Source organism: Xiphias gladius, chromosome 14 (assembly GCF_016859285.1).
Source record: "Xiphias gladius isolate SHS-SW01 ecotype Sanya breed wild chromosome 14, ASM1685928v1, whole genome shotgun sequence".
Taxonomy (NCBI): Eukaryota; Metazoa; Chordata; class Actinopteri; order Istiophoriformes; family Xiphiidae; genus Xiphias; species Xiphias gladius.
In genome coordinates, this window is record NC_053413.1 from 25,722,358 (window position 1) to 25,750,279 (window position 27,922).

The following is a 27,922-nucleotide window of genomic DNA, read 5'->3' on the forward strand; positions in this document are numbered from 1 at the left end:
TTTGTCTGTGAGTTTTGTCTGACCAACTGCCTAAAACCCAAAAACATTGATATAACCGACAACGATGTAAGACAATGATGTAAGACTAAGAAAAGCAGCAAATTCTAATATTTGAGAATGTGGAACCATGAAGTGTTTTGGGGTTTTGTTTTGCTTAAAAATGCGTTGAACGATTTATTGATTATGAAAATAGTTGGAGATAAATTTTCCTTTGATCGAGTAATTGATTAATCAACTTGCGGCTAAATTTTACTGTACTACTTATTGCTTATTTCACTGAGATTTTTCTCTCTCATTTATTAAGGACCCAAGGCCTGGGATAAAATTATTAGATTGAATGGTTACCAGTATTCCTTTGAGTGTTATTGTCCTGATGGATATGTAGTTTGCAGCTAGGACAAAAGAGTAGAGACAAAATATAAAAACACCGTCAGAAATGAACACATTAACTCATTCCATCTCATCCAATCATGTGCTAACTTCTGCTGTCTTTGGAAACATTTTACTGTTGAGCCTGGTGTCTCAGGCTTATTTTACTACTGTTGTTTGAATACCTTCCGGTGAGATACTTTCATTATTAATCACACAGATGTCACACGATGCTGCCAACTGTCACAAATTATGGAGAGACAGGAAGTCAATTCTAACAGCTGCCGTGCCCCCAAATCAGGAAACATTCACTACGCAGCACCATGTCTGTCATGATGCCATGGGAACACATATATGAAGCACCACGTGTGGCAACAAAGCAAAGGATTAAGTCACATCAGTTAGCCAAACATGTAAATGGAATACAAAATGTTGGTTGTGTATGTTTACACTGTCTGTCTGCGAGTTTATTCAAGGTAAAACCCAAGACAAAAGGTACACGAGATGTGGCTGTGGTCTGTCCCTGCTACGTTCTTTGGTAGGTAATCGCGCTTAGTACAGCAGGCAGCTACACAGGCTGCATCTGTTACAACTTGACTGTTGTTAAAAACAAAACAATGGAGTGGGAACCAAGGATTACAAGGAGGAAAGAATGAATCATCTGGCCAATAAAACAGGCAGCGTCGGTAGCACAATTTTTTTCCCCTTTTAGGGTAAACAACAGAGAAACAGACAGTCCGTGGATAAAAAAGTGAGGGAAACAGAAGTGCAGTTAAAACTCAAATGAGAGTCATTCACATGAAGTAAACAGGAAATAACACTGGGGGGGTAACTAACAAAACAGCCAACATGACTCAGCGTTTGAGACAAAGCTGATGGAAACAAACACAAAAAATATGATTAGGAGAGGGAACAAATGTGAAAGATGAAAAAGAAGAGACTCTGCTGAAATATGAACAAAACTGAAAGGATGATTTTTGGAGATTGGAACTAAAGGCTCCAAGATAAATGAGACTGAGGGAGATGAACAAAGCAGTGGCTAAAAAAATGCATTTATTTATCCATGGCATACAATACTCTATAGGCTACAGAGTGACAAAGAAAGGAAGCTGATCCATGTCCTCAATAAACTGGGAACATTTTTTCTCTTTTTACATCAACAATGGCACTGCAGTGAGGAAGTACAAAGGTTGTTCACCACAAGTCATTCATTCTTTCCATCTGCTCTTAGCGGAAAATCTGAAAGCTTTAGCCCGGTTTGCTCTGGTGGAACAGCACCCTCTGCCTGCAGATTTCCTTCCAGATACAAACCAATGTTTGACAAATGCAAACATGCAGTGTGGAGGCCCTCTAATAATCTCCTCAGTCGTGGACTCTCGCTGACGTCTCAAAATTAATCTGGTTCTAATTTACTGATGGCAAAAGGCTAAACGCGGCATCATCAATTTTCTACAGTATTCTATAAAAACCCTACAGATGATGTGATAGATCAGAGGTCACTTGCATCACCCGATGTTCATTGCAAACAATTTCATCATGAAAAATGAGTGAGGCAAATAAATAAACATCAGGCAAAAAGAATCTTTGGGCTGCTACTTAATAGCAAGCACAAGGCCCCTTTGTTACAATGCTACAAGCTAAAGGAGCTAATGAAGTTAAGAGATCTGAAAGGGTTTTTGATGTTTTTCTTGTCCAGAATATTGTTTCCTTTTTTTAATGTATAAATATACAAGCTACTGGAGCGAAGAGAGCTAACATCTTTATTTTGTTTTGATTTGTTGTTTTTTTTGTCCCATGGAAGACGGGGATTTTTTAAAATCTGTTTGCTTGTTTGTTTGTTTTATTCATATCAGCTATCTCAACTAACAAAGTTTACAGAGCTAACGGAGCTAACAGGTTGTTCGGAGAAAATTTTGGGATACGTCAGAGTTTTGCATATGTCCACTACATGAACCACGATGCCAGAATCAGCCCTGTTTTTACAACACAGCTGTTCAACCAGTTTCGTGAGCACGGAAACAAGACACACTGATTTAATGGATTTTACAAGATGTAAAGAATCACTTTAGTGCTGCAACTAACAATTATTTTCATTATCGATTAATCTTTTCTTGATTAACTGATTAATCTATAAAGTATCAGAAAACAATGCCATACACAGAGTCCTTATTGATGTCATCTCATGTATTGTTTTGTCCCATCAACAGTCTGAAACCCAACGATATTCAGTTTACAACTAAACAAAACAGAGAAAACAGAAAAATTACTCACATTGTTGAAGCCGCAAATAGATAACTCTATTTTTGCTTCAATTAAAAACAGCTGCCAATTAATTTCCTGTGGTTTGACATTACCGATTGATTGATAGAGTAACCATCGTCACCGATCACCCCTAAAACGTTGGCAGTACTGAAGAACACATTCAGATTTTAAAGAGGTAAGTCTGCAGCTATTTTGATAAATGAGCAATTGTTTAAGTAAATGCCAAACATTCTCTGATTCAGACACTGAATATCTTCTGGTTTGGGATTGTCGGTCAGACAAAATAAGCAATGATGTGATGGACATTCTCAACCATTTTGTGTTGTTTCGTAGTTGTTTGTTTTATAGCGATTAGTAGATTCATCAAGGAAATCACGAAAATAATCATTGCAGCACAAGCATTAGCCAAACAAATACTTGCAAGCATTTATTCCAGCCATATTACTTTGTTTGAACGGTTTAATTCTACTGTTATTCTCACAGCTGTCGAGTTTAGATATTATAACTTTCCAGACAGATCTTGTCTGGTAGTATTATAAACCGCCGTACAGTACATCTAATAAACCTGCAAACTTATGGATGTATTATTCAAACTGGCCTCCTTAGATCATATTTCATCTGCCTTTAGCAACACGACTGCATCAGCACAGACCCCTTGCATTATTTTATTTTTTTTAATACAGCCCTGATTTCAGTCTGAATGCCCTCTAACCTCAAAAGCGGCATGTGGATCAGACTAAAGGCAAAGACGTGGCTTCTGCAGGGCCTCTTTTTTAGTATGAGAGGTTGAGAGCTTTCTGTAAAATTGCTTTGGAACAGGAAACAATCAGTGATAAGTATAAGATTGGAGCATCCCTTTTTGGTTACACATATGTATGTGTTTCTCTGTGTCACAGCATGTCAAGTGGGTGAGGCCCACGGTTCAACTATGTAACAGCTGTTGAGAAATTCTAAGCTCCCTGCCAGCCACACCCCCGACATAAAATATGTGTGTGTGAAGAGAGAGAGAGGTATGGAGAGGCTGAATAATTCTAGAGTACTGGTGAAATGTATTAATTTTAACTGCAACTGACAAATTAAAAGAAAACCGCATCTTAAATTCACGCTCTGCCACTGCAGGCTGAATAAAAATCAGCCTCAGTTTCCGATGGGAGGACAGAGATTCTCCTTGCCAAGGTGACAACAAAAACAACAAGGAAAGCTGCTCAGTCAGCTTCCCTTCAAACTGCAGAAGGCGTTGAAGGATGCAGAAACAAGAAGCCTGTATGACGAGACGGTTGCGCCATGCTGACGTCTATATTTAGGCTCAGAGAGAGAGAGAGAGAGAGAGAGAGAGAGAGAGAGAGAGACTGTCGAGGATATGAGGAGGATAGACTGCAGTGAGGAGAGAGATCAGTCGACGAAATCTGCTCTATTCTGCTGAGGCTGGAAAGACAGAAACAGTCTAGATTTTGATGTTCAATAGATTTGATTAAACACCGATGACCCACAACATTATAACCACCTGCCTGATTTTGTGTACGTCCCCCTCATGCTGCCAAAACAGCTCTGACCCATAGAGGCTTGGACTCCACAAGCCCTCTGAAGTTGTCCTGTGTTATCAGGCACCAGGATGTTAACATCAGATCCTTTAAGTCCTTTAAGTTGCCTGGGGCCTCCATGGATCAGACTTGTTTTTCAAGCACATCCCACAGATGCTCGATTGGATTGAGATCTTGGAAATTTGGAGGCCAAGTCAACACCTTGAACGCTTTGTCATGATCCTCAAACCATTCTTGAACAATTTTTGCAGTTTGGCAGGGCGCATTATCCTGCTGAAAGAGGCCACTATCATCAGGGAATACCGTTGCCATGAAGGGGTGTACTTGGTCTGCAACAATGTTTAGGTAGGTGGTACGTGTCAAAGTAACATCCACACGAATGCCAGGACCTTAGGTTTCCCAGCAGAGCATTGCCCAGAGCATCACACCGCCTTCGATGGCCTGGCTTCTTCCCATAGTGCATCCTGCTTCCATCTCTTCCCCAGGTAAACGACACACACACAAAAGGCCGTCCACATGAAGTAAAAGAAAACATCATCATAGCCAGCAACAAGATTTTCAGCAACCTGTGCTACAGTAGCTCTTCTGTGGGATTTGACCAGACGGGCCAGCCTTTGCTCCCCACGCGCATCAGTGAGCCTTGGGCGCCCACGACCCTGTCTCTGGTTCACCAGCTGTCTTTCCTTGGACCACTTTTGGTAGGTACTGACCACTGCATACCGGGACCACCCCACAAGACCTGCCGTTTCAAAGATGCTCTGACCCAGTCGTCTAGCCATCACAATTTGGCCCTTGTCAAAGTCGCTCAGATCCTTACACTTGCCCATTTTTCACGCTTCCAACACATCAACTTCGAGAACTGACTGTTCACCTGCTGCCTTGACAGGTGCCATGATAGCGAGATAATCAATATTATTCACTTCAGCTGTCAGTGGTATACAATAGCGTGTCTGTATTTAGCTACAACTGCTCCCGGCATTATTTTGCTTAAGTGGGATTTATACTGTACTTTACTGTTATTGATATCCTCATTTGGACTGAAGCTGATTCACAATTGTCTACTGAATGGTATAAAAACTTAAACTAAACTGAGTACAGTTTATCTACAGTTTATACTGTACATAAACCCCACAAAACAGTTCCTGGGGTTCCTTAATGTTTCTGGGAGTAAAATCTAAAATAAATGTGGCTCAAGAACAAGGTACTCTTGTGTTATTACACACTAAACAATCAAAATTTCAGTTAAAACTATGCAACCTAGTGGCGTTTTCCCTTTACACAATCCTATTTTTAAGCTTTCAGTATAAATTGTCTCTATAGCAATATTATAATATGTATTTTAGGCAGCAGGAAAGTTTATTCTGGTAAAAATCACAGTAAAAAAAAATGTAATGTAATATTTTCATTGTGCATTTTGCTCTAGCATTCTGTGCTTTTCCAGTATGTTGTGTTTTTGTTGTGTGTTTTTACATAAACCCTATGGACAAACAAAATTTCAATTATAGTTTGAAATCCTTTGAATGGAAACTGAATATTTGGCAGCATTGTACCCTGGTCACCTCTCTCCCAGAGCAAGGGAACAGTTTAGTCAGTCAGAGTGCTGGACCTGAGTTTCTGTGTGACTACTAAGTATCTGCAACCAAATTTAAGATGTTTAAAGACACTCTAAATCAAGGCACTCAAGCTGCCAGCCTGGGGACCAGATTCAGTCGAAAGACGTTTGAATAAGTTCCCCCACATGCCCATTAAGATTGATCATTTAATTTTTGAGCCAGGTTTTTTTAATTCGTATTCAACATTCAGCAAGCTGCACTCAACTGTGTCAACATGAAAATTTTAACTTGGACTAGCGACATGATTTACCATTGCACACCTGACACCAAAATGTCTGTTTTTAAACCTAAAAGAGAGGTTGCTCCAAGTTGCTGTTCTCCAGAAAAACAGTCTCAAATGGCATTACTGTAAATAACATGAAAAGCAGTCCGGTGGAAAAGAGAGGAGAGGGAGGCTGGGAGTGCATAAAGGTGAAATTTACTGTGGAGAAAATAAATAAATAAATACAAATTTAAACTGATGATGCCCAACACGGTAAGTATGAAGGAGAGTTCCTCAGCTTTGGAGTATATAAAGTTAAAAGTCATTCTATAGTTTTGTTTTGTTTTTGCTAGCTAGTGTTCACGTGACAGCCCTCGGGAGAGAATAAACCTGGCCAGCGGCAGCCAACAAAGTGCATTGTAAGTTGAACACATTATGACTGCGATTACGGTACGGTGGGAATATGAATAGCTCTCATATTAGCATTTACAGTAAAATCTGCAAGTATTTGGAAAGTAAGATGTTTTGGATCTACTCAAGCACACTAGGAGTCAAGACTGTAGGAAACTGTAGCCCCTTTTACCCCTGGGGTGGGTGGACTATAAAAAGTAGGATTGGATTTAAAAAAAAAAACTGTGTTTCCAATTAATCGCAAATTTATTTGAACAAGCCAATATCGATTGTACTAAATGCTATGTGTACGCAGTGGTTACTTGTTGAAAGTGGTTCAGTTCAGGCTGCAGGATGTGCAAAATCCCTACTTTATGGAAATTGGTGTCCTGGTTAGGTGTCAGGTTATTTTATGGTAGTTGGCTATATGAGCCGCCAAAAGGCCATTCTGGAGATTGCGTCTAGGAGATGGCACAGACTGAAAAAAGACTCTTCACCCTGAGCAGTGCTCAGTTTGTGTTTCCTGAAGCGATATAATCCCTGGCTACGAGATGCGAGGCCGTGGGAGTCGAGTCAACGGTGTTTGTATTCTACTTTATTCAGTCTGTCTCTGCCGGGGTGCTAACACCAGCTAACACCTGTCGGCAGACATCAGGCTAACGTCCTGTCAACACAAGCAGTGCAGATGAATTAGCGAGCAGATGTTCCGTTTCTGTCCTGTCTGTGCTCACAGTGATCATTAAAGTGGATATTTGTACTTAGTTGAATCATCTACTACAGACAGTCCCTGTGTAACTGTATGGTAAAGCATTTATATCTTAAAAATATGCGTAATGATGACACCTTTGCAAGTGTGGCAGGTTTTTTATGCTTCTTGCTCAGCTTTTTATTCACAAGTAGGCCTAAAAGATACACAGATGTCATGTTTTAGCTGTTTTGCATTTGCCAAGGAAATTAATTCCTTGGTCCACAGTTTTATAACCGGGAAATGTGCATACAGTTTAGCCTGTAATGTGCACTTTACACAGTTTTATATTCAAGTAAAACACCAGTGCTGCTCACTTGTTGAATGTAGAAGAAATTTAATCTCCCGGGATGAATTCTTAGAAGAACTTTGGCAAATATTGGCATTTATCTGATGTAACTGAGTCATCAAGTCAGCGTAAATCAAAATTAACTGATTCTGGACTTTGTGAATCAGAATCAAATGAAATCAGGAGATCAGTGCCAATATCCAGCCCTGCTAAAAAGCAACAATTCCTACTCAGTTCAACAGATTTGGATGTGAAGATAAAAGTCAGCACGTAAACCTGATATTGATTTTTTTCTCTTAAAATGCACTGTTTCGGTGAAGGGAAGCAAAAGAAAACTGTCCCAACATTTGCAGACTGCAGGTAAAAGCAGAACAGAGCAGCACAAAGCCCTTCTGTTCCTCCACATTGTTTCCCCTCTCTGCTGTGGAGCAGAGCCCTGCCCTTTGGCACATCAAAAGAACAGAGAAACCCCTCCCATACCGTGTCATACCAGTGCACGGAGCTGAAAAAACGAGGAGGAGGAGGAGGAGGAGAGAAACAGTCACACTGTGGTCATAATGACTTTCCATGCCTGTTTTTTTTCAGAGTCAGACAGAGTCAGAGTTTTTTTTTTTTTTTTTTAAACAGGTTGATTTAACATTCAGCTGTCGAGGGAAAGGTTTTAGCCGAGCTTGCCTGAACGTTTCCTGCAACGCCCAGATTCGTATTCATAGTTACACACATCCACACCTAGAAACTGTCCAGTGCAGCCAAAATCCACAGACACAGTCATAATCCATCTGCAGTGATCCAAACCTACATATTAACGGCCAAATACTCCAGGCTTAATACTGCTCTGTTTTGTAGTTGCGTAAAATGCTAAAAAAAAAAAAATTTTTTTAAATGTATGCAAACCTCCACAAATCATTGACTAATTAATCAAAATAAAACTGATTGAGAACTGAGATAACTGGTACTGATATCATTAGACAGTTAATCATTTAGACTAACCGACTGTATTTGTTTGCAGATTAGAAATAAAATAAAATAAAAATACGTGATATGTACATAAACACATTCACATGTATACAGACACACTTTAAACTACATATACTCAGATATACATGAATTTGAAATAAGCAAAAGCTTGTGCAGGAGAGTCAGGAAGCTAGAAGCTTATACAAAGGCCTCTCCTAAAAACTAAAGGCGAAATTTAGAGAGGGTACTACAAAATCAAGAAAAAAAGGAAGAGAAAGAAGAACACGACGAGAAAAAGACAGGGAAACATATTTGTACAAACGCTGCACATATCAATTATTTCTCATTCCAGCTGACGTTCATTCAACACCTCAACTGGGAGTTACCAATGTTTGTTCAAGATGCCTTTTAAAAGTAAACGATGATGAATGATGAACTATATGCATGATGGAATTCCACAAGAAAGCACCTCTGTATTACCTCTGTTATTACTGGAACATAAGGGAAGATGAAAATGTTCAGCCTGTCTAGTATGAATTCTATGATTGACGTTTAAGTAAACTACTAAACTCTCTTGCTTGTTTTCCTCTGTTATATATTGTAAATTTAATACCTTTGATTTTTTTTTGGTGGTCAGATAAACCTAACAACCTGAAGACATCAATTCAGACTTTGGAAAGCGGTGGCAGATAATTGTCCATGCTGACACTTTTTACGCTACATGATTTGTTGATTTATCTAAAACATAATCACAAATTCATTAATAAATTATGTAAATATAGTATATATAGCTGCAGCCCTGTATATACATATGTCTTTCTTGGGCCGTTCCTGGGGAAGGGCTTGGATTTGCATTACAGTGCTGCCTTTAATTTCTGTGTTGTGGTATCACCTAGTTCACATTTGCTCCGCTGTCACTTCTTCTGATTAGGTTAAATGTGCTAAAGCAATCAAAAGCAAGTTAAACTACTCGTTTAACACTCTGAAGTCAACAGCTTGCAGCCGACATTAAGGTACTGATATACTAAACATATTAAACAAGAGTCAGGGAGTCCTGGTGGCCTAATGGTTTAAGACCCATATCATATAACTGCAACATCCTTTCTGTTTCACCCTCTCCCCCTTCCCATGTTTCTTGTCGGGATCTCGGTTGCAAGAAAAACCCTCTAAACCTTAAAACAAAACTCGAGTAATACTTCACACTGGCCACACAGGTACTTTGTGCTACTGTGACAGAGGTAGGAAGGCGTGATTCCTATTTATTAAATCGCATCCAGTCAAAACGCTTAGACACTCAGCATCAGAGCACCACACAAATGTCTGACTCCGTTACACAGCACTGCGGTTTTACTATATAAACCTGTGGCTTAAATCCTGCAGCCTTGATGTGTAAAACATCCAGACCATTACTTTACTGGCCTGACCTCGTCGCCTCTCAGTAACGCTGTTGTTTCGGACGTTTCGTCATACCACACCCCACTGACCCCGCATTCATCATAATCAGGAAGACGGCAGTGACCCGGGATGACCTTTGTGGACTTAAGCCTAAATTTTACATAACATTTTACAGTTGCACAGTCGATTGACTTATTTTCCCAAAGTTCAGATGATCCAAATAACATAAGAAAATGATGAAACACACTGAATGCAAAGATGATAATTTGAAAAAAATGACTTTTTTAATTTAACTCTGTTTGAGGTCAACTATTAGCATACGATGAATAAAATGCACTTCTAATATTATTTTAATTGCAGCCAAACTGATGCCAAAGAGGCAACCTTTAAAAAATGTATAATTAGGAATCTTACTCTGCTTATCTTCCATCCATTCAGCACTACCTTTCTGATTTTCTACCTTACGTGAATCAAAGGATTACAGGGCAACTGAGTTATCACGGATGGATACGCTGAGTTACAGGCTGAATGAAAATGGCGACTGAAAAGATGGCTCATGGCTGCACTCAAAAGCACACATCATTTCGATAGCAATGTTGCATAAGCCCAAAGATTTGTGTCTGTTGGTTACGTAAATGGCACAAAGTGATCAAATTAAAACAAACGGGACAAAAATGTATCAAAACCAAAGGAGAGGACATGTAATAGCCTCTCTTTTGCAGTGTAGTGACTTTTTTCTAAATTTTCACCATATTTATGTTATGAAACAACAATGACTAATCCATTTATTGATACAATAACTAATAATGAAAATAATTATTAGTGACTGCTTTAGTATACAGTACTTTTATTTTAGTTCACAAAGAAGGTATTTGGGAATAATCTGCTGGTCAAATTGTACATGCAAGTGTTACCTTGAGTATATTTATTGTAGTATGTACAGAAAATGTATATATATATGACATCAACATAAACTCTGTGTACTAGCCACAAACAATTGTTGGACCTTGTTTGACGATGCTGCCCCATGTTAAAAAAAAAAAGAATATTTGGGGAGAAGAAAAGTGTTAAAAAAGGATTTTAAATTCTGTGTCAGAGACGCCTCTTTGGTGGCAAATACACATGCTACTTTTTTATCTTAGAAAGTTGTCACGGTTACCTCTCCATCAAGTGAATGCCATGACTCATGGACGAGGCAGTTCCTATTTAAATTAAATACTCCCGCATGTCAGTGTGACAACAACAAATCAATCATTTCCTGCAAAAGCCTCTATAGATGCAATCTTTTTTTGAGTCTGTCAGCAGCGAGGGAGTTTGACAGTGTCGGTTTTGTCTTCAGAAAGATCAAACTGTACCATTACCTCGGGCCTTCTTGGCCTGCTAACTACGAGCCGCTGCCCAAACTGCCTATCAAGCCTCATTCCAGGCATATTTGCTGAGAAAGCCAGCCAAGAGGAGATGACGGCTCTCCACCAAAATCTATTTCAGTGACGATCACAGTTGGTTTGCTGCTTGCCGGTGTGTTGCAGATGTGGTTCATTTGGTTGATTTTACATACAGACTGAGTGTACGTTTTCTACAGTATACGGCAGTCCGTCCATTGTGTCTGCCACCGTGCAACCGAAGTGCAAATTTAATTAAATTAGGCCAGTGTTCATCAGAACAATGAAAATACACTGACATCTCCAGATAAAAAAAAAATCAATTGTTGCTTCCTCATTTAGCAGAGTAGCAGTGTCCACCTTAACACAAACCCACAAACTTTACTTGTAATTGTGGAACAACAAAGTATTTCTAACTCTGAAATCCTAGTAAGCTAATTTCCCCAGTTACACAGCCCATGACACATCACTCTCAAGATCTTTTGTTTGGGAAGATAACACAGCATCAACACCCACTTTGGAAATAGTCAGCCATAATTTAGAATTCTGATTTTTTTTTCTGAAAATCTAGAGAATTTTATTAGTTACCAGCCACTGGAAAGGACATAATTTTACCCTCCGACTTTCAGAGAAAGCAGCAGCAGCATTTCATTTGCCATTCATTGGTGTGTCTCAAGTATGGTGATTAATCAATTAATCAATCACAAGAAGAGTAACCAATAACAATTTCTGCTTAAAATGCAAAAACTTTAGATGATTGTGTTTTGGTCCGTTGGTCAAACAAAACATTTTGTAGACTTTACCTTGCGCTCTGGAAACTTGCAATTTCTGCATTTTTAAATTACTTCTGGATATTTTACAGACTAAACAATTATGTTCACCATTGTACCAGCCAGAAACATTAATACAATAGGGCTCCTAATGATGGTTATTTAGGTGCAGAGTTTTGATTTAGCTAAGAACTGAATTATGATAACTCAGGGACTTTCAGCGAGCTTCTACTCATTGAGTTTTGAGGTTAGTGTGACAGAGGTGAGGTAGATAAAGTATCTCTATGAAGGACGGGGAGAGACTGACAGCGTCTGAGTGTCTTTTGGGGGTCAAAGTTCACTGCTGATTGCTTGGCACTGTTGCTCATTATCAGAGGGACACAAAAATCCTTTGACATCCTTTCACTGCTCTCTCGGTTTCCCTTTAATCAGCCAAACAAAGTGCTGTCAATCACCACTGTCTGGTGTACACATCCAAATGTCATTAGTCACGTTGTTTGTGGATTAAAACATCTGTGACACAGACTTGGTCAAACACGCAACATCAACACAAAAGCTTGCTGACTCCCAACACAACAAACACGACAGCTGCTCTACATTGCAGTGTCTCTGCTTACAGCAAAGCTTTTTGCATAGGGCCGGGGTTGTTGCTGAGCACCGTTTTTCTCAAGACCTGTGATGGGAGGGGGCTTTGTTTGGATCTGGCTGGCGTTTTGCCATTAACTCAGCCTCTCGGCAGTTTTCTGGCATCATCATCGATTACAGGAAAAGTCAGTGCAGAAATTAAGCCCCTTTACTACACAGTTTCTGTGTGAATATATCAAGAGTGGGAAAGGATGACTGATGAACTGTGCAGTTTCCGGAGGTGGATATGCTTCATAATTAAAAAGACTCGGAACGTTTAGAAAACATTTCTAACATAGATCAAGTGTCATTTGTAGAATTTGTTGCTGTGAAGAAAAGCTGCAACTCACGATTATTTTCATTATCGAATAATATGCTAATTTTTTTCTCTATTAATTTATTAATGGTTTAGGCAATGAAATCAAAGCAAATACCATCCAAGGTAACTTCTTCCAGTGTTTTGTTTTGTCCGACCAACTGTACAAAACTAAGGTATAAGTTATTTAATTTACAACAATATACAATGAAAAAGCAGAAAAACCTCACATTTGAGAAGCTGGAACCAACACATTTTTTGGCAATTTTGCCTGAAAAATGACTGCAATGATTAATTGCTGGTCAAAAAACGTTGCTGATCAATTTTCTTTCACTCAACTAATTGATTAATCGAATAATCGTTGCGGCTTTACTGTGAAGAGTAATCTTCAGCTATTCATTCTCAGAATATTGAAATAGTTGATATGACCTGAACTAAACTCTGCAATCCGAAGTCAAGAATTCAAATTATGGGAAAACCTATGACACTTTTAAACTCCACACTTTACCTAGCAGGGGTGTGTTCAAAGGTGCAAGCTAAGTGCAAATATTTCTTTAATAGTGAATCATTTTTCTCATTATGGGTGTGGTATTAACATTAAGGTCGTATGAGCAAGCATTACAGAGTTATTACCATTTTAATTATTTTATATTCAAATATAATTTTTTAAATATTTTTTCTTTTTAATATGTAAATTAATGCCTATTAGTCTTCCAAAATCTAATCTGACCTTTGATAAACTGTCATGTGAGCCTGGGTCTAAACAGACAGCCAGTAAATATGAAAACAATTAATCCTGAATACCATGTTGCGTGGTCAGACACAAAAAAAGAACTGTGACCTTAAATCATAAATGCCCCTCTAAATATGACAAATTTTATTGTTTTCGTAAAGCTTGGAAATTAGAACTGGAACAGTGCATTACTGAACCAAACGTTTCCATCCATTACCTTGCTCTAAAAAAAAGCTTTGGGGAAAACACTGTGCTCTTATGGCTCTTTGCTACCACACTCCAAGGAGCTGATTCGCAGATTTAGCTCTGACAAGCCAATGTTGCTGGTTCGCACACATATACCTCCTTTGTGCGCATGCCCACTGTTAACCTTCACACCAGGCATGCTGGGAACTAGTAATGTTGACTGGAGGAGCTTGCCACATGTCAAGACCAAAGCGTAAGTAGACACGGCAGCTAACTGAAAGGCGTCTGGCCAGTCTGCCTTCTCCTTCTACTTATTGTGGCCTGACGGCACGGTGCAGGCGACTACGCCAAACCAAAGGAATGAATACAGAGAGTGAAAACTTGAAAAGGGTGGTTGGCTCTCAGGCAGTAAACAATAAACAGTGCCAGCCTTGGGAGCCCTGTGGTCTTCGGGGCCATGTGTGAATTATTCACCGAGGACTCCAACTCCATCGGGCAGTTAACAGGATTGAAATGATCATAGAGAGTCTAGTGCAGGTTAGAACCTGGAACTGATGGTGAGCTTGTGTGCCGTCAACAAAAGGGTAGAATGTGTGACCTTTCCAATGGCTATTTAAAAGACCCTCATTAACAAGCAACAAAGTTTGTTTCGCCCCGTGAATTAAAAGGAAAGTGTCAAAGTATCAAATGTCAGTGATGTTGCTTCTAATGTGGTTCCCCCGATAGGAACCACATTAGTTTTCCTCATTCAAAAACACCACTTGAGTGTCTACAAACTGTCTTTTAGAGACCAAATTTAGTGGCATATGGTAAAACAGCTGGGGCCTCACATCGCTGGCCATTCTGGATTATCTGACTGCCATAAACAATTAATTTTCTCCATTTGATGGCAGCTACACTGCCCAAACATTCCTTGTCTCATGACTCCAGATGACAGCAGTAACTCATTATATGAAAAAGCGAGTATTAGTCAACAATTTCAAATACTGTATGTCTCAAAAGGAGCCAATGGCAAGTCTTGTGGCATTTATTAAGTATAGCTAAAGCTTCCAGTGCAGTTTCAACACCTCACATGCAGGAGTTTGGAAAGGTTAACCTCTAACTCAAACAGTGAAATCACAGGGTGCTTGTCTGGTCTTTGGATTTGAGTGGATGTGGGAACATACTCAAAAGGGTGTGAGCTGGAACGTTCTGTTTGGGGATAGTGCTTATCTCAAGTTTCCCAAAAGAAAAGTTTCAAGGTATTTGTATTTTCAGTAAAGAAAATTTGGAAAATCAGTGGGAAGTCATAGCAGGGAATTCAGTTATCTCTATCAGTCAGTTTACCAGTTAACCAGTCAATACTGACATCCTATACTTGATGTTGGCTGGGAGAACACCCAAGGAAGTGAAGCTTGAAACAGAGACAAAATGTCAAACAACCATGACAAGACAGCGATAATATCAGGAATGTAATAATGTTGTGGGGCTTACCCATGGTGGCAGCTCCGTAGTAGGCAAGCTTTGCCTCACTGATTTCTCCTCATGTTCCAGGAATGCTAAGGCACGGTTTATCCTGTAGTCCTTGCTGCCATGGTTTCTCCTCCAGTAGAATAACATGGCGAGTCCAATCAGAACCCAGCTAAAGCTGAACTCAAAGTATCCTAAGACATAGATCGGGAATATGATGGCGAAAGTCTTGGCAAATTTAATCCACATTTGGGTGACGTCTGTCAGTGACGACTGCTGCTCTTCTTCCAGCTCTTCTGGAGACAGAGGTTGGTCCATGGGGGACCTCACCGGGCTGCTGGGAGCCGAGACGGGTCCATTTACCCTGACGCCTGGTCCCGCCGAACCCGCCATACTGTTACTCATTTCCCCACTGGAAAGAAAATTTTGAAGATTTTTATGTCCACAGGTCAAAGGTCAAGCGATTGTACCAAGAACATGCTATAGTTATACCCAAAGGGATAAAACAACATCAGGCGTGCAATAGTCACAACAAGCTTACTATTTAGCCCCACAAATGTACCACATGATTCTGTGCATTGCTAGTTATTTTCATGCCGAAAGTGATTAGATGTGCAGTTACATCACACTGGGCTGAGAAATGTATTTAGGTTTCCTTTTCCCAAAGATCCCGATTACAAAGACCAGGGTTTTTACATCCAAAACTGTAATTAGAAATCTTGTGGAAAAAAAAAATGCCATAAAGAAAACTATGTATTACAGCAAATCTTAAAATTATAATGTAACTAAAATAATGGTATATCAAAAAAGAATATCCCAGATATTTTAGTAGTAATAGGCCTACTACAAGATATTGCTCCAGATGTGCCATGTTACAGTTTACCTTCAGCTAGCAGGTACTAAAAAGATTGATTAAATGAAGCAAATCCCAAGACACATCCGCATTAGCTTGTTCTGATCATTTTATTTTTTCAAAATAGCTCGGTTAGTTTGATAAATTATGAGTCCCACAGTGCATATGATGGCTAAAATATAATATTATAATAATTATTATTATTATAATAATGATATACATATCCACACAGACTGCAGGCTGAGCTGTCAGTCCAGTGTCCACCCAGTCGAGCGGAGAGGAAATCTTACGAAACTCTTTTGCAAAAACGTCCGCTTTTTGTTACCTTTATTCCTGGCAAAAGTGGCAGCGGCACATACTGGGACAGAATCGAAATTAACATCTCTTGCGCAACGTTTGGATCCACTCTTCAATTCGGCGCACATCCAGTACGCCTTCACGCAAATTTGTCGGTAGTATTTTAACTTTAAAAAGTGCCTCAACCGTTGGCGCCGCAATCCCCTGCCGCCACAACCGTAGATGGCAACAAGTGTGAAACGGTCATGAAAGTAGAATTTCATTTGAAATGTATGTCGTATGACTTGGTTGTATGTACGCCGAATAGAAGAGCACCCACGTCTGAATCCAATACACACTTTAAGCCATCACTTACGGCGTGTAAATATTCCCCGTTAAGTCGATCAGTGCTCAAGTGGCAGATTTTTAAACGGAACCTGTTGTGACGTTCTCTGCAAAGTGACACGTATCGAGGCTACGACTCCACCACCAGCACTGTGTGAACCAAACAGCAGCGGGGGGGGGGGACAAAAAAAACAAAACAACAACAACAACTTCTTCCTCTACGCTAGCCGCCCAGAAAGCGTCACACTCACCGGTATCTCCCTGCGACAACCGCTCTTCCGCGACAGATGGAAATCAAATTCACTCCGCCAGCCGAGTCCACCGCATGCCGGCCTGCTGCACTCTGACGGCCCTGTCTCTCCGCTTCAGCACATCCTGCTGCGAGGGCGGCCAGTCCGTCTCGGCCAGCCCGCAGGAAACTGTCATCGCGGGAAAGGGGTCAGCCCTCCGCCGGGGAGGGAGCTTCGAAAACGCGAACTCAACGGCGGACCCGGACGCCATCTTGCGGCGGGAGAAGCGGTGACGAGTCCACGCCACTGTCAAGGTTTCACAGACATAAACCCGGGTTTTTAACGTTCTTTAGAGTTTTAGTGTTCTTCTAGTCCACGTTTGACAAGTTTGACTACAACATTTTTTTTTTTAAATCTAGATCTGGCCCATTATGGTTTTGATGGAAAGAATTACCTGTGAAAAACTGTGTTGTTTTCACAAATAAAACACAGCTTTCGCTAATCCAACAGTCTTTGTAGTCTTCAGGTAATCTCGTTTAGAACTGAAACGGTTAATCAATTATTCGACTAGTCAGTCGGCTACTATATTAATTATAAATCAATCGTGTCAGACATTTTGTGCGAAAAGTGAGAAAGCAAATAAAAGGAAAATAGCAGGATTTAGCCTCTCAATATTATTAACTATTTACTGAATAACATATTATTGTAAACTGAATATTTGGGAGGTTTGGAGGGACATTTGAAGATGTCACATTCACTTAGCAGCAATTTTTGTTTTTGTTTGTTTGTTTCATAAATGTCAATTTATCCCCAAAAAAAATCAGCTTAGATTTGCTGGATTTTCTCTTTTTATCACTGTAAAAGTCTCACAAATCCTAAATTAACTCGGTTTAAACGGTCGCTGGAGTCTCCATGGTAGCTTAGTCCATGTTTGAAAAGTCTAAATTTTTTTTCCCATCTAGATGAGAAAAAGCCAAACAATAGCTATTTCCTTTTTTGTGTTTTCACAAATAGAATAAAAGTTATATAAAAGTATAAAATGAAAGTATTTAACAAACATGGTTTTACTTTGTCTGGGTGGAAAAAAAAGCTCTGAAATAGCCCTCTTTGTTATTTTCACATAATGAAAGATTTCACAAATGTGAAACAGTACTTGGAGTCTCCATGTTCATTAAGTCCATATTTGACGGGTCTAATTACAATAGATTTTCTTCTATAGACCTGGTTCACTTTGGTCTAGGTGGAGAAAAAGCTGTGAAATCGTTCTTTTTCACGTTTTACAAATATAGTTAAAAAAAAGGTTCTATGAGTCAAAAAGTGGATTCCATGTTAATCAAGACCAGGTCTGACAAGTCCAAGTAGGCCTATGGTAGTTCTCGATTTAGACCTGGCACAGTGTGGTCTAGATGGGGGAAAAATGGTGAAATCTCCCCCCTTTTATATTTTCACAAATAGAATAAAGGTCTCATGAATAGGTTTTAAAAAGCCTTGGGGGTTTTACTATGATGTCTAGTTATTGAGTTTAATTATATTTTTCTGTTTATTTGATTTCTCTTCTGGATCCTCTAAAAGCCTTCCCAAGAATAAAATTGTGGTGGGGACACACTGAATAATTTTATTTTATTTATTGCCCTAAAAATAATCAAATCTAAATATACCGAGTCTAAAAATACTGGAGTTGGCCGATGCGATGCTACTCATATTTAGCAGAGTGAAAAATGAATGTACTTTCACCCCCTTTTTTTTCCATTTTCCTACATATGTTCTTCGTAAAACACAACTTTGACAGGGAAGACAGTGTGTTGAAATGGCATCATACTGTATCTGGTCTCGAGAAAACAATAATTGACGTTATACAGCAGGCGATAAGCTGACTCCATGTGTTCTTCTTTCCCCACTTGACCAATTCCTCACAAATGCAATTAGGATACTAGCCTTTGACCTTTGACCATTTCATCCTGTTCATTGCCTTTAATGTCGGTGCCTAATTTGATGTTGACCTCACTGTAGTTTAAAGCGCATAGGTAAGGCAGCTAAGTGTTTTAGGAAGATAATCTATCATATGAATCATTAGAGAACATCAATGTAATGTGAATTTAGAAGAGATTTGGGGCAGTTTGCAGACCATCACTGTTCAGTGTGCTGTTTTGTAGACTTGAACAGCAGACTTTGCTACCAGCATTTCCCCACTAGATGTCATGGTAGTGTTTGTAAACTCGAGCATCACAGCTGTTGAGGAGTATAAATATATATCCTAGACAGTGAATTAATCATAAACAGTGTATTAATTCCGAGAAAAAGTGAGGATCGTCCACTGACAGTTCGTATAAAGTTGATTCATGAAACCCTCCTATAAAAAATATTTTTCTTTTTCCATTCAGATAGGCAGTAGCACTTTAGTAAATTGGAAAAACCCTCTGCAAAGTGTGTTGGCAGTAAGAAGTCCTGTATTCAATATGGCACCCATACCCCAATGCCCTTGAATCAATGAGTTTCATAGTGGAGTTTTTCACATCCCATGCCTTAGGAACTTTGGGCCATGTTGGCCTTTTTTTAATACTTTTGATTTTGCTTTTATTTTATTTATTTCACTTTGACATACTGTATCAATATGTTTGACCCAACCCCCCAAAAAAACACACAAAACACATAAAATCAGATTTGGAAAATGATGGGTTCTTTTAATTTACTATAAAAAACACAAACATGCTCAATGAAGTAGTCTTAAGGTTAAAAATGTGAAAATACAATGGTAAAATCGAGATAAAACCAAGCTATATACAACTATTTTCAACAGAAAGCAGGTGAAGCCATAGGCTGTTTTTTCTTCTTCTTCTTTTTAGCTATGCCACTGTTCAAAGCATTTTTATGTACACAGTTAGAGAACTACATTACAGGCCTTGCATTCCCAAAGTGTGGGCGGTTCCTTAATGGTGCAAAAGTAACATATAAAGGTAAAATAGAGATGAAATCAAACTACACACAACTATATGCAGCAAAAATCAGGTGTGGCCATAAATCTGTGCCACTACTTAAAACAGTTTCTGTCAACAATGACACAGAGGGCTACATCACAAGACTTACATTACCATGGTGTGAGGTTCCCGTTTTTGGCCCCTTGGTGGCAGTGTCGGCAGATCCTGCGGCCTTGTGTGGCTTTCTCTCTGGCATCTGTAACCTTGGCGATGGGAACTTGGTCAGCACTCCTGTTGATGGGAACTCCTGTCTTGTCCGCCCCACGCAGCTGGGTCACCAGTCCAACCAGGAGGCTCCTCTTGTGCATCGTTTGCTGTACCTGTTGCGTGTTGCTGATCTCACAGTGCAGGATGTCGGTATTTATTGGTGCGATGTACACAAAGTGCAGGAACAGGGCGCAATACCAGCGAGCATTATTGTGGTGGGTGGAGTAATGCTGGTTGAGTTGCACTAATAGGTCAACCCCACCCATGTTCTTTTTGCTTTTCTGATGGGGGCATTTTGCTCTCCCACTGGGAGACCCTTTCCTGTTGTCCCTTTAGGTACCGCATGCTCCAAACTCCATTGCTGACCAAGTCAAGGAACGGTTTGGGACTGGTGTAGATCCTCCATTTTGTTGGGTTGTCCTTCATATATTGGGTCATGCCAGTTTTTGCCTTAGTTGCCACAGTTCTCTAATCGACTGCCAATTCCTTCCTGGGGTGGTAATGAGCTTGGCAGGTCAGCAATAAGAGGTTTGATTCTGAACATCTTATCATAGTGTGGTTTTCCCTTCTTCTTGTCATTTTTAGTGTCCTCCTCTGGATCACAGAGGTGGATGTTCATTAATAACGGCTTGAATCTGTTTGCGGTCATGACGGTGGCTAGAAAACATGTGGTTGTGTCTTCAGTAGTCTGGGAGACTTGGCAGTGACACTAACGCTGTAAATATGAGGAGACCAAGGAATTTGTAGAGTTTCTCAACTTCAACGTCAGCCCATTTGTACTTCTTGCCCATGTCGTTTTCTGCTGCATGCTTGTTGGCGTTTTGCAGATCGTCTACATTGTATCAGTGGAGAAAAACAACTGGAAAAGGTCCATCGGTGAAGGTGTGGAACTTGTGTTCACCTGGGCTCCTGGTGTTCTGCGGGGCACGAACCTCCTGGTTTGTGGGGCAGCATCAGGTTCATTTTCTGTTTTCCAGGGCTGCGGTGTGCCTGTGCTGACTGGGCTTGTGGAGATCTTGACCTGGTTTGATCCCCTATCACACGCTCCCTCCGTGTGCTCGTTGTTGGGGTTATAGATGTTTCTGGCTGCTCATCGTCTCTGCACATGTACATGACAGTAACACACGTAAAAAGATTCAAAATTATTCAAGAAATATGTACAGGTAGTTATACTGTATATACACATACGCACATACATATATATACATATGAAACAAGAGAGTTTACAAAGAGAGTAAAAGGCAAAACAGAAAAGCAATGACTCAATGTTCGTAAGAAGTTCATCTCACCTCTCGTCGTCATCATCAACGCCATCACTCTCCGACTCAGACGAATTGCAGATCTTCTGCAGGGCTAAGGGGGGGGGGCAGACGTCCCGGTTTTTGGTGGTCTGTCCCCGGCTGGAGCTGTGCCCGGAAATGTCCCTGTTTTTTGACTGTGAATTTAAAACAGACTGCAAAGAAAGAGCGGGCAGCAGAGCAGACGGTACGTCGTCTCGCATTGTGCTTGTTTTTGCCAACAGAAGGGAATGGCTGCTCACAGTAGCAGCTTCATATCACTCTTCTTCTACTACTAACCACTCGCTCACCTAGTTTTAGAGAAAGCTGCTGTGTAAAATTCGAACACGACACTAGTAAGTGTCAAGTGAATCCACAAAATCTCCACTAACGTCTTTTCAAGCTTGGAGGTTACCCAGGGTCAGAATCAGGGGTGGGGTTATGGGATTTAGGAAGCTGATTTGTAGACATACAATCTACTTGGATCTAGGCGGGATTTTTTTTTTTCTTTAATCTCTGTAGGAAGAGTGGAGAGGAAGGAGAGGAGGGAGACTGTATATGAAGAGTGAAGATGGAGGAGGAAAGGTAGAGAAATGATTGCAGAGCCCGCCAATTTATTATTCTAAACAATAAATACAAAGAATGAGGCAAGAAACAAGAGATCTGTTAACCAAGCTATTTTATCTAACAGTGTACTATTTGCTATCAAGGACCATTTTCTTTACTGAGTGTTCCATAGTTTACCATTGCTTCACTCACCATGGCAGGCTACTGTGTGATTTTTCTGACACGGTTTACAAAGCTGTTTAGCTAGTACCCAATTTTATACTTCATCGATAAAAACATTGGAAATTTTAATGATATATTGGATGCCGAACTGGAAATGTCCCCGGTTTTTATTTCACAAATCTGGTCGCCTTAGCAGAGCTGCGTCCTCTGTCTGAAAGAGCAAATCAGTATCTCTTTCTGTGTTTTAGTGTTTGCTTCATTTTCTCCCGCAAAGAAATCTTCAAATGCAAATCCGAACTCTCCAAATCTTAGAGTAGCACAGTATCCCTCTCGGTCTCTGCTGGTCTCTGCTGGTCTCTCTCCCGCGCTTTCTCTGGCTTCTCCTGCCCAGTTCACCCCTCCACCACCTCCCTCAAATATTCAGCCTGTCGAGCAGAGTCAGCAGATTCAAACTTTTTTTCTTCACCCATTTCTTCAGATGACAAAAAACGTACAAGGATGTTAAGATAAATGCAACACCTGCCCCGTCCCATTTTTGCAACTTCTACGGAGGCTTAAACATGATTTTTATGTCAAATTTATATCTTCCTATCTCAATTTTTACGTGGGCTATCATCATCATACAAAAACTAGCATAGCGTTTCAAGACAGCACTTTCAGCGGAAGTTGACGGCAATGCTCAAAGGGACTTTGTTTTTATGCTACAGTGTCTTGAACCAGCCACGTGATCTGTGGGATTATGTAGTTATGTGGTTTATTAAGAAGAAACTCACCTCTGCATAAAGCTAATTTAGTAACCATTTTGATTGTTTGTTTTTTTTCTGCTCAAACAGCTGCTTACCATTTTAAAATGAACTTTGCAATGTGCAAGAACAATAGTCATAAGAATCACTTGTCAAGTGATGGTTAAGATTCGCACTACAGTTATCAAAAAAACATTTTTTTTAAACTGTATACAAAGACTATTGTAAATGTACATTGTACAATTGTATTGTATTGTGTATATATATATATATATATATATATATATATATACACACACATATACATATACATATATATACGTATATATACATATAGATGTATATATATATATAAAATTTACAGTACAACATCAATATGTCATGTGTATCCATGCAAGGGGGAAATAAGACGGGGAAACCACCTTTTTACATTAAAATGTAAAAAGGTGGTTTAAGATGGGCAGTTAGAGACAGAAAGAAAAACAGAAAGGGGAAAAGATGCATCAAATTGGGAAGCAGCTAAGTAGTCAGATAATTGAAAAGAAAAATAAAAGAATACAAGTATTTCTTTTTTACTGAATTTGTTTCATAATAAACCCTAAATGGGTCAGACGAATGTATATACAGACAATCAAGTTAGATTTATATGTATAAAGTTGGGGTAGTATAATAAACTGAAAACGATGCAAGGCAAATTCTCATTATTATGGCTGTATTAAAATCAGAAAATGTGTTAGAGCATAACTAAGCTGTGAATTATGGAAGTTGTTATGTTGTCATCTTTGTGATTTGTAATAAAAGTGATTTATTAAACCATTTTCTGCTGTTGCACTCAATGTAATTCCCTCAGGATAACAGAGTCAAACTAAATACCAATGGTGATAAATGTATAGTGTAATTGTTAGCTAAAGAAATAGGAAGCTATTAGAAAATGCGTTTTGGTTCACTCTCTGTATCCCACAAACACTTTAATGTTAGGATACACTGAGTTTGGGTCACGATCACCACTTCACAAGAGACCTAAGTAAACCGAGACAGGGAGAGTTCCTTTCTTTCCAAATTAAAAATAAAGAAAACTAATGGCGCAAACATTACAATAAAGGATTATCTTGTAGGGCAAATGCAGCCTGTAACACTGCTATGCTCATTATTCTCATTTCATTTTGCTCTCCTCTCTGAAACTGTGCAGCGTAATGAAAGAGAGAGGGATGATGAGGGGGAGGAACAATGTGCTTCCTAATACGTTGGTGGGAGAAGAGCAATTTGCAAAGCAACAGCACCGAGGCAATAAACCATCCTGTGTCCCCAGACTGTTCAGGTGAGGGAAAACAAATACAGGAAGAGCTGAGGCAGAAAAAGATGGGTCTTATTTAAAGCTCAAAGGCAAAGGACACTTAGCGTTCCTATAGGCACATTTTACATTTGTAAAAATACCTTGCTTTGATCAATTAAAAGCAAGTCCCTCAGATTAAAAGACAAATACGATGATTGCAACTATCCTCCAGAACGACGCACGTGAGCATTCTGACCTCCGTCCGTTTACAAGTCACTGTTGCAAAAATAAAAACATTTTCTGATCGGACACAGCTATGGATACATTTTGGTTAGATAAAGACACAAAAATTGACCTGGTTAGGCTGGTTATGGCTAGGGAATCGTGGCTTGGGTTAAAATAACTGCTTGGTCAATGTCAGGGAAGGATCGCTGTCATGGTTAAAAGAAACCAACGTTGGTCAGTGGCTGGAAAATGGGAAAGTGAACAGAAGTCTGCAGAGTTAAAGTCCAACGTTTTGTTGACCCATCTAGAGCACAAGGTGGCGCCATTGATTGTCTTTCTTTGCCTGGGAGCCTCCAAAACCAAAAAACTGTTCCAGTTATTATAGTGTCAGAAGAACAAAAGAACCTGGAACTATCAAATATAGTTGCAAATAATCTTTCTTTCGATAGACTAATCGATTGAATTGACTAATCATTTCAGCTCTACTGTTCTTGGGAGGACGGTCTCTGTTAAACTGGAAAGTGCAGTTTCATTTCCGGCCATTCTGCAGTGCAGCACAAAAGCATTAAGAAAGTGACAACAAGCACTTGAAATCCATGTCAAGGCCAAAAGGCATGAAAGTAGAAGCAATGATGCACTTAAACATAATGAGGCTGAGTGGAATTTTTCAGTCCGTGTCTGCGCAGCACGGTCGTTCTGTCGGCAGGTGTCGTTTTGACTTTGTGCAGCGGCTTTAATCCAAGAAACTGAAGGAAAAAAAACATTTTTTTCCCTCTATTTTGATATCACACTGCACTCAGTGATTCATTTATATGTTAAATTTGTAAACATGTTTTTTGGAGATGGGGGGGCGCCCCCAGTCCCGCCTACAGGATTTCAGTTTCTCATCCGTCACTTTTTTCATCCCTCTCGAGTTTGCAGGCCCGATAATATCTTGAGCTATGTTGCCTTTGCATAACAAATTCAATAAGCTACAGCAGAAGGCATTAAGAGCACAACTCGTCCCCGTCTACTGAAAAGTCTATAAATATGCAAATAATTTTTTTATGGAAGCCGTCTCTAACCTCACTGAATATCTGCTCTTACTGAATATTGTAAGATTGACCCCTGCACAAAAGATTGGGCGTGTACATTCACGTCTTAACCTCAGGTCTCGGAGACGCAGAGAGAAACTCGTGACGGCAACTGATTTGTGACAAACTCTTCACAGACATCAGTCAGTATGGCCAAAGGCTATCACCTACCTCTCTTTAAAAGTCCTCCTAGAGAGTCACATGCCAGACCTCCAGCGTGGACCTGACACTGCAGAAGCAGCAGGCGGTCGCTCTGATTTCTTTTTCTTTCCATCCCTCTGGATGGTATTTAGGAGACGATGCGCTTAAAGTCAGGATTCGAGCTCCACTATAGGTGATCATCATGTCTTAAATATACTGCAATTCCCTAGAATAAGGCCTTGTATAAGAATTCAGTTATTCCTTATTTTTAAAAGCTATTCCACAAAGTCACTTGTGAGTGATTATATTTAAAGTAACTTCTCTTTCCAATCATCCACCTGTGGTTTTTTTTTTTCTTTTTTCTTTTTTCTCTTTCCAACCAGTCAGTGATTACCTTTTGAGAAACACATCACAACTGAACCAGGCCTTGATTGGTTTCGCTGCCTAAAGAATTTTTTTAAAAAATCTATCCGATCATCCTGAGCAGTTTTCCACTGAAGAGATTTAAGTCATTAGCATTAGACGAACTGCTGCTGTGTCAGCCAGTCACGGTCCAGTATCATTAGGGCTTCACATTTATGCTTGTAAAACACTATAAGGGACGTCATCTGTAACAAAGGTAGATGGTAAATTTAGAGTCATGAAAACCTAATAAAGAGAGCAAAATGTAAAGTGTTTTAAAGCAGGCAACTCCTCCATGGGTTTGATGTGAAGATGGGAAACAGTTCTTTAAAACTTTAGCATTGAAAAGCTGCGTGTGACCATTCAAATTATCCAATAAACATTAAGTACTGTTAACTACTTGGTGTGAAATTGTCCCATAGGAAGATAACAGTGCAAAATATTAACTGTTTGCCTCAGTGTTAAAAATCTAAGAAAACCTATACAAACTGCACCTTAATACATAGTTGTCTTTGTTTAGTTTTGTGTGTGATTCAGTTTCCAAAACGATAAGATAAAAGATAAATGGGTCACTTACACATTAGCACTCATCTTATCTTGAATCTTTTTTTTTTGGGGGGGGGGGCTATGACTGAACAAACTAGCAGGGTAAAACCGTAGAGGAGACATTAATCAGGTTTGATAAGATAAGAGGAATAAGAATGATAAATAGATGGCTAGATTTTAATTTTAAAAAAAAGATGCCCTCAATTATAAAAAGGAAACTAATAATTTCCAAATAGGTGCTCATTTACTGAAAACAGACAGTGAGGGTTTTACGGACTTTAAGGGAAAAGAGTCACAAAACCGACTGACACCAGTATGAAGTGCACTCCAGTATAGTTTGCTACTTGAATAGGAACACGTAAGCTATGAAAACTTTTCACTGGTCGTACAACACTCATCGTTACGAGAAAAAAATACAGTTATTCATTTGATCCCTTTTTAACCCGGATTTGAGATAGTAGCGCTGTGTTTTCAACCTTTACTCCACACCTACATGGCTGTCTGCTTCCAAATAGCACCACCCCCTGTGCTATCGTTACCAACGAGAAAATGATGTGCTCTCAAGACCAGATTGCATATATATTTACGTTATATATTAAAAACCTATTTATTCTCTTTAGGATAATGATCTACTGGTGAGCTGTCCAGGGTGTGCCCGGCCCAAAGGATAAGGGGTATAGCTAATGGATGGATGGATGAATCGTCAGGTGGAGCTCCTAGAGGAATCGCTCGTAAAAGTAAGAACTGGAAGGACACGAGATTTCAAACATACGCGAAACTTTTTCAAGCCTGCTTTGTGTGTGCGTCCTGTACTTGTTCATTCCCCTGGGTTTCGGGGCCTTATAAATATTTCAATGTGTGCATCACTGCAAAACAGTGCTATAAGATATTTCCTGGGTGTGCACAGATATGCATCTAAAGTTGGCTATAGCGAGGGTCGTCAGAGGACGGGAGCAATGTGAGACTCACGGGGTGACATGTATTGCTCAGTTATGGAACCGGCTACCTGGTATGGAAGCAAGCAGGCTTTGGCATAGACGAATTATTGGCCCTTGGTTAAAAGACGTGCTCTTCTTTCCACAGCTATGGGTGTGATGAGGCATTTTTTTAATAACGCAAAGATCAACATTCATCAGAGACTCTGAGTTCACTCTATAGAGCAAAGAATAGTGAGCTGATGATATTTTAATATGGACGAAACTAAAACTCGAAAATGTGAATACGGTACTGAGAATCATGTTATATGTCATTTATCTAAAAAGCAAACATCCTTATGGGCCCAGCTGAGTTCTGTTATTTTACCACTTATTGTTGAAGTCGGTAATGTGAAGAAATTAGTTCAACTCTTTTTTTTACTTTCCTTTTTTTAGAGGGAATAGCACAATACTTTATTTAGACACATAT

The 27,922-nt window shown here is 39.6% G+C and overlaps 1 protein-coding gene across 3 annotated transcripts in view; it reads right to left on the reverse strand.

Annotated features, from left to right (window-relative positions):
• The window catches only part of esyt2a (extended synaptotagmin-like protein 2a), a 65,235-nt gene extending 48,121 nt beyond the window's left edge, over positions 1–17,114 (reverse strand). For 2 of the 3 annotated variants that reach the window (XM_040143662.1, XM_040143661.1), the window contains exons 1-2: positions 16,949–17,114; positions 15,248–15,635 (exon numbers count right to left, since the gene is read on the reverse strand). In XM_040143662.1, the coding sequence (XP_039999596.1) occupies positions 15,248–15,628 (381 nt within the window). In that variant the 5' untranslated portion in view covers positions 15,629–15,635; positions 16,949–17,114. The remainder of the gene's footprint in view (positions 1–15,247; positions 15,636–16,948) is intronic. The other variant, XM_040143659.1, reaches the window with a different exon arrangement.
• Positions 17,115–27,922: the final 10,808 nt, after the last annotated feature.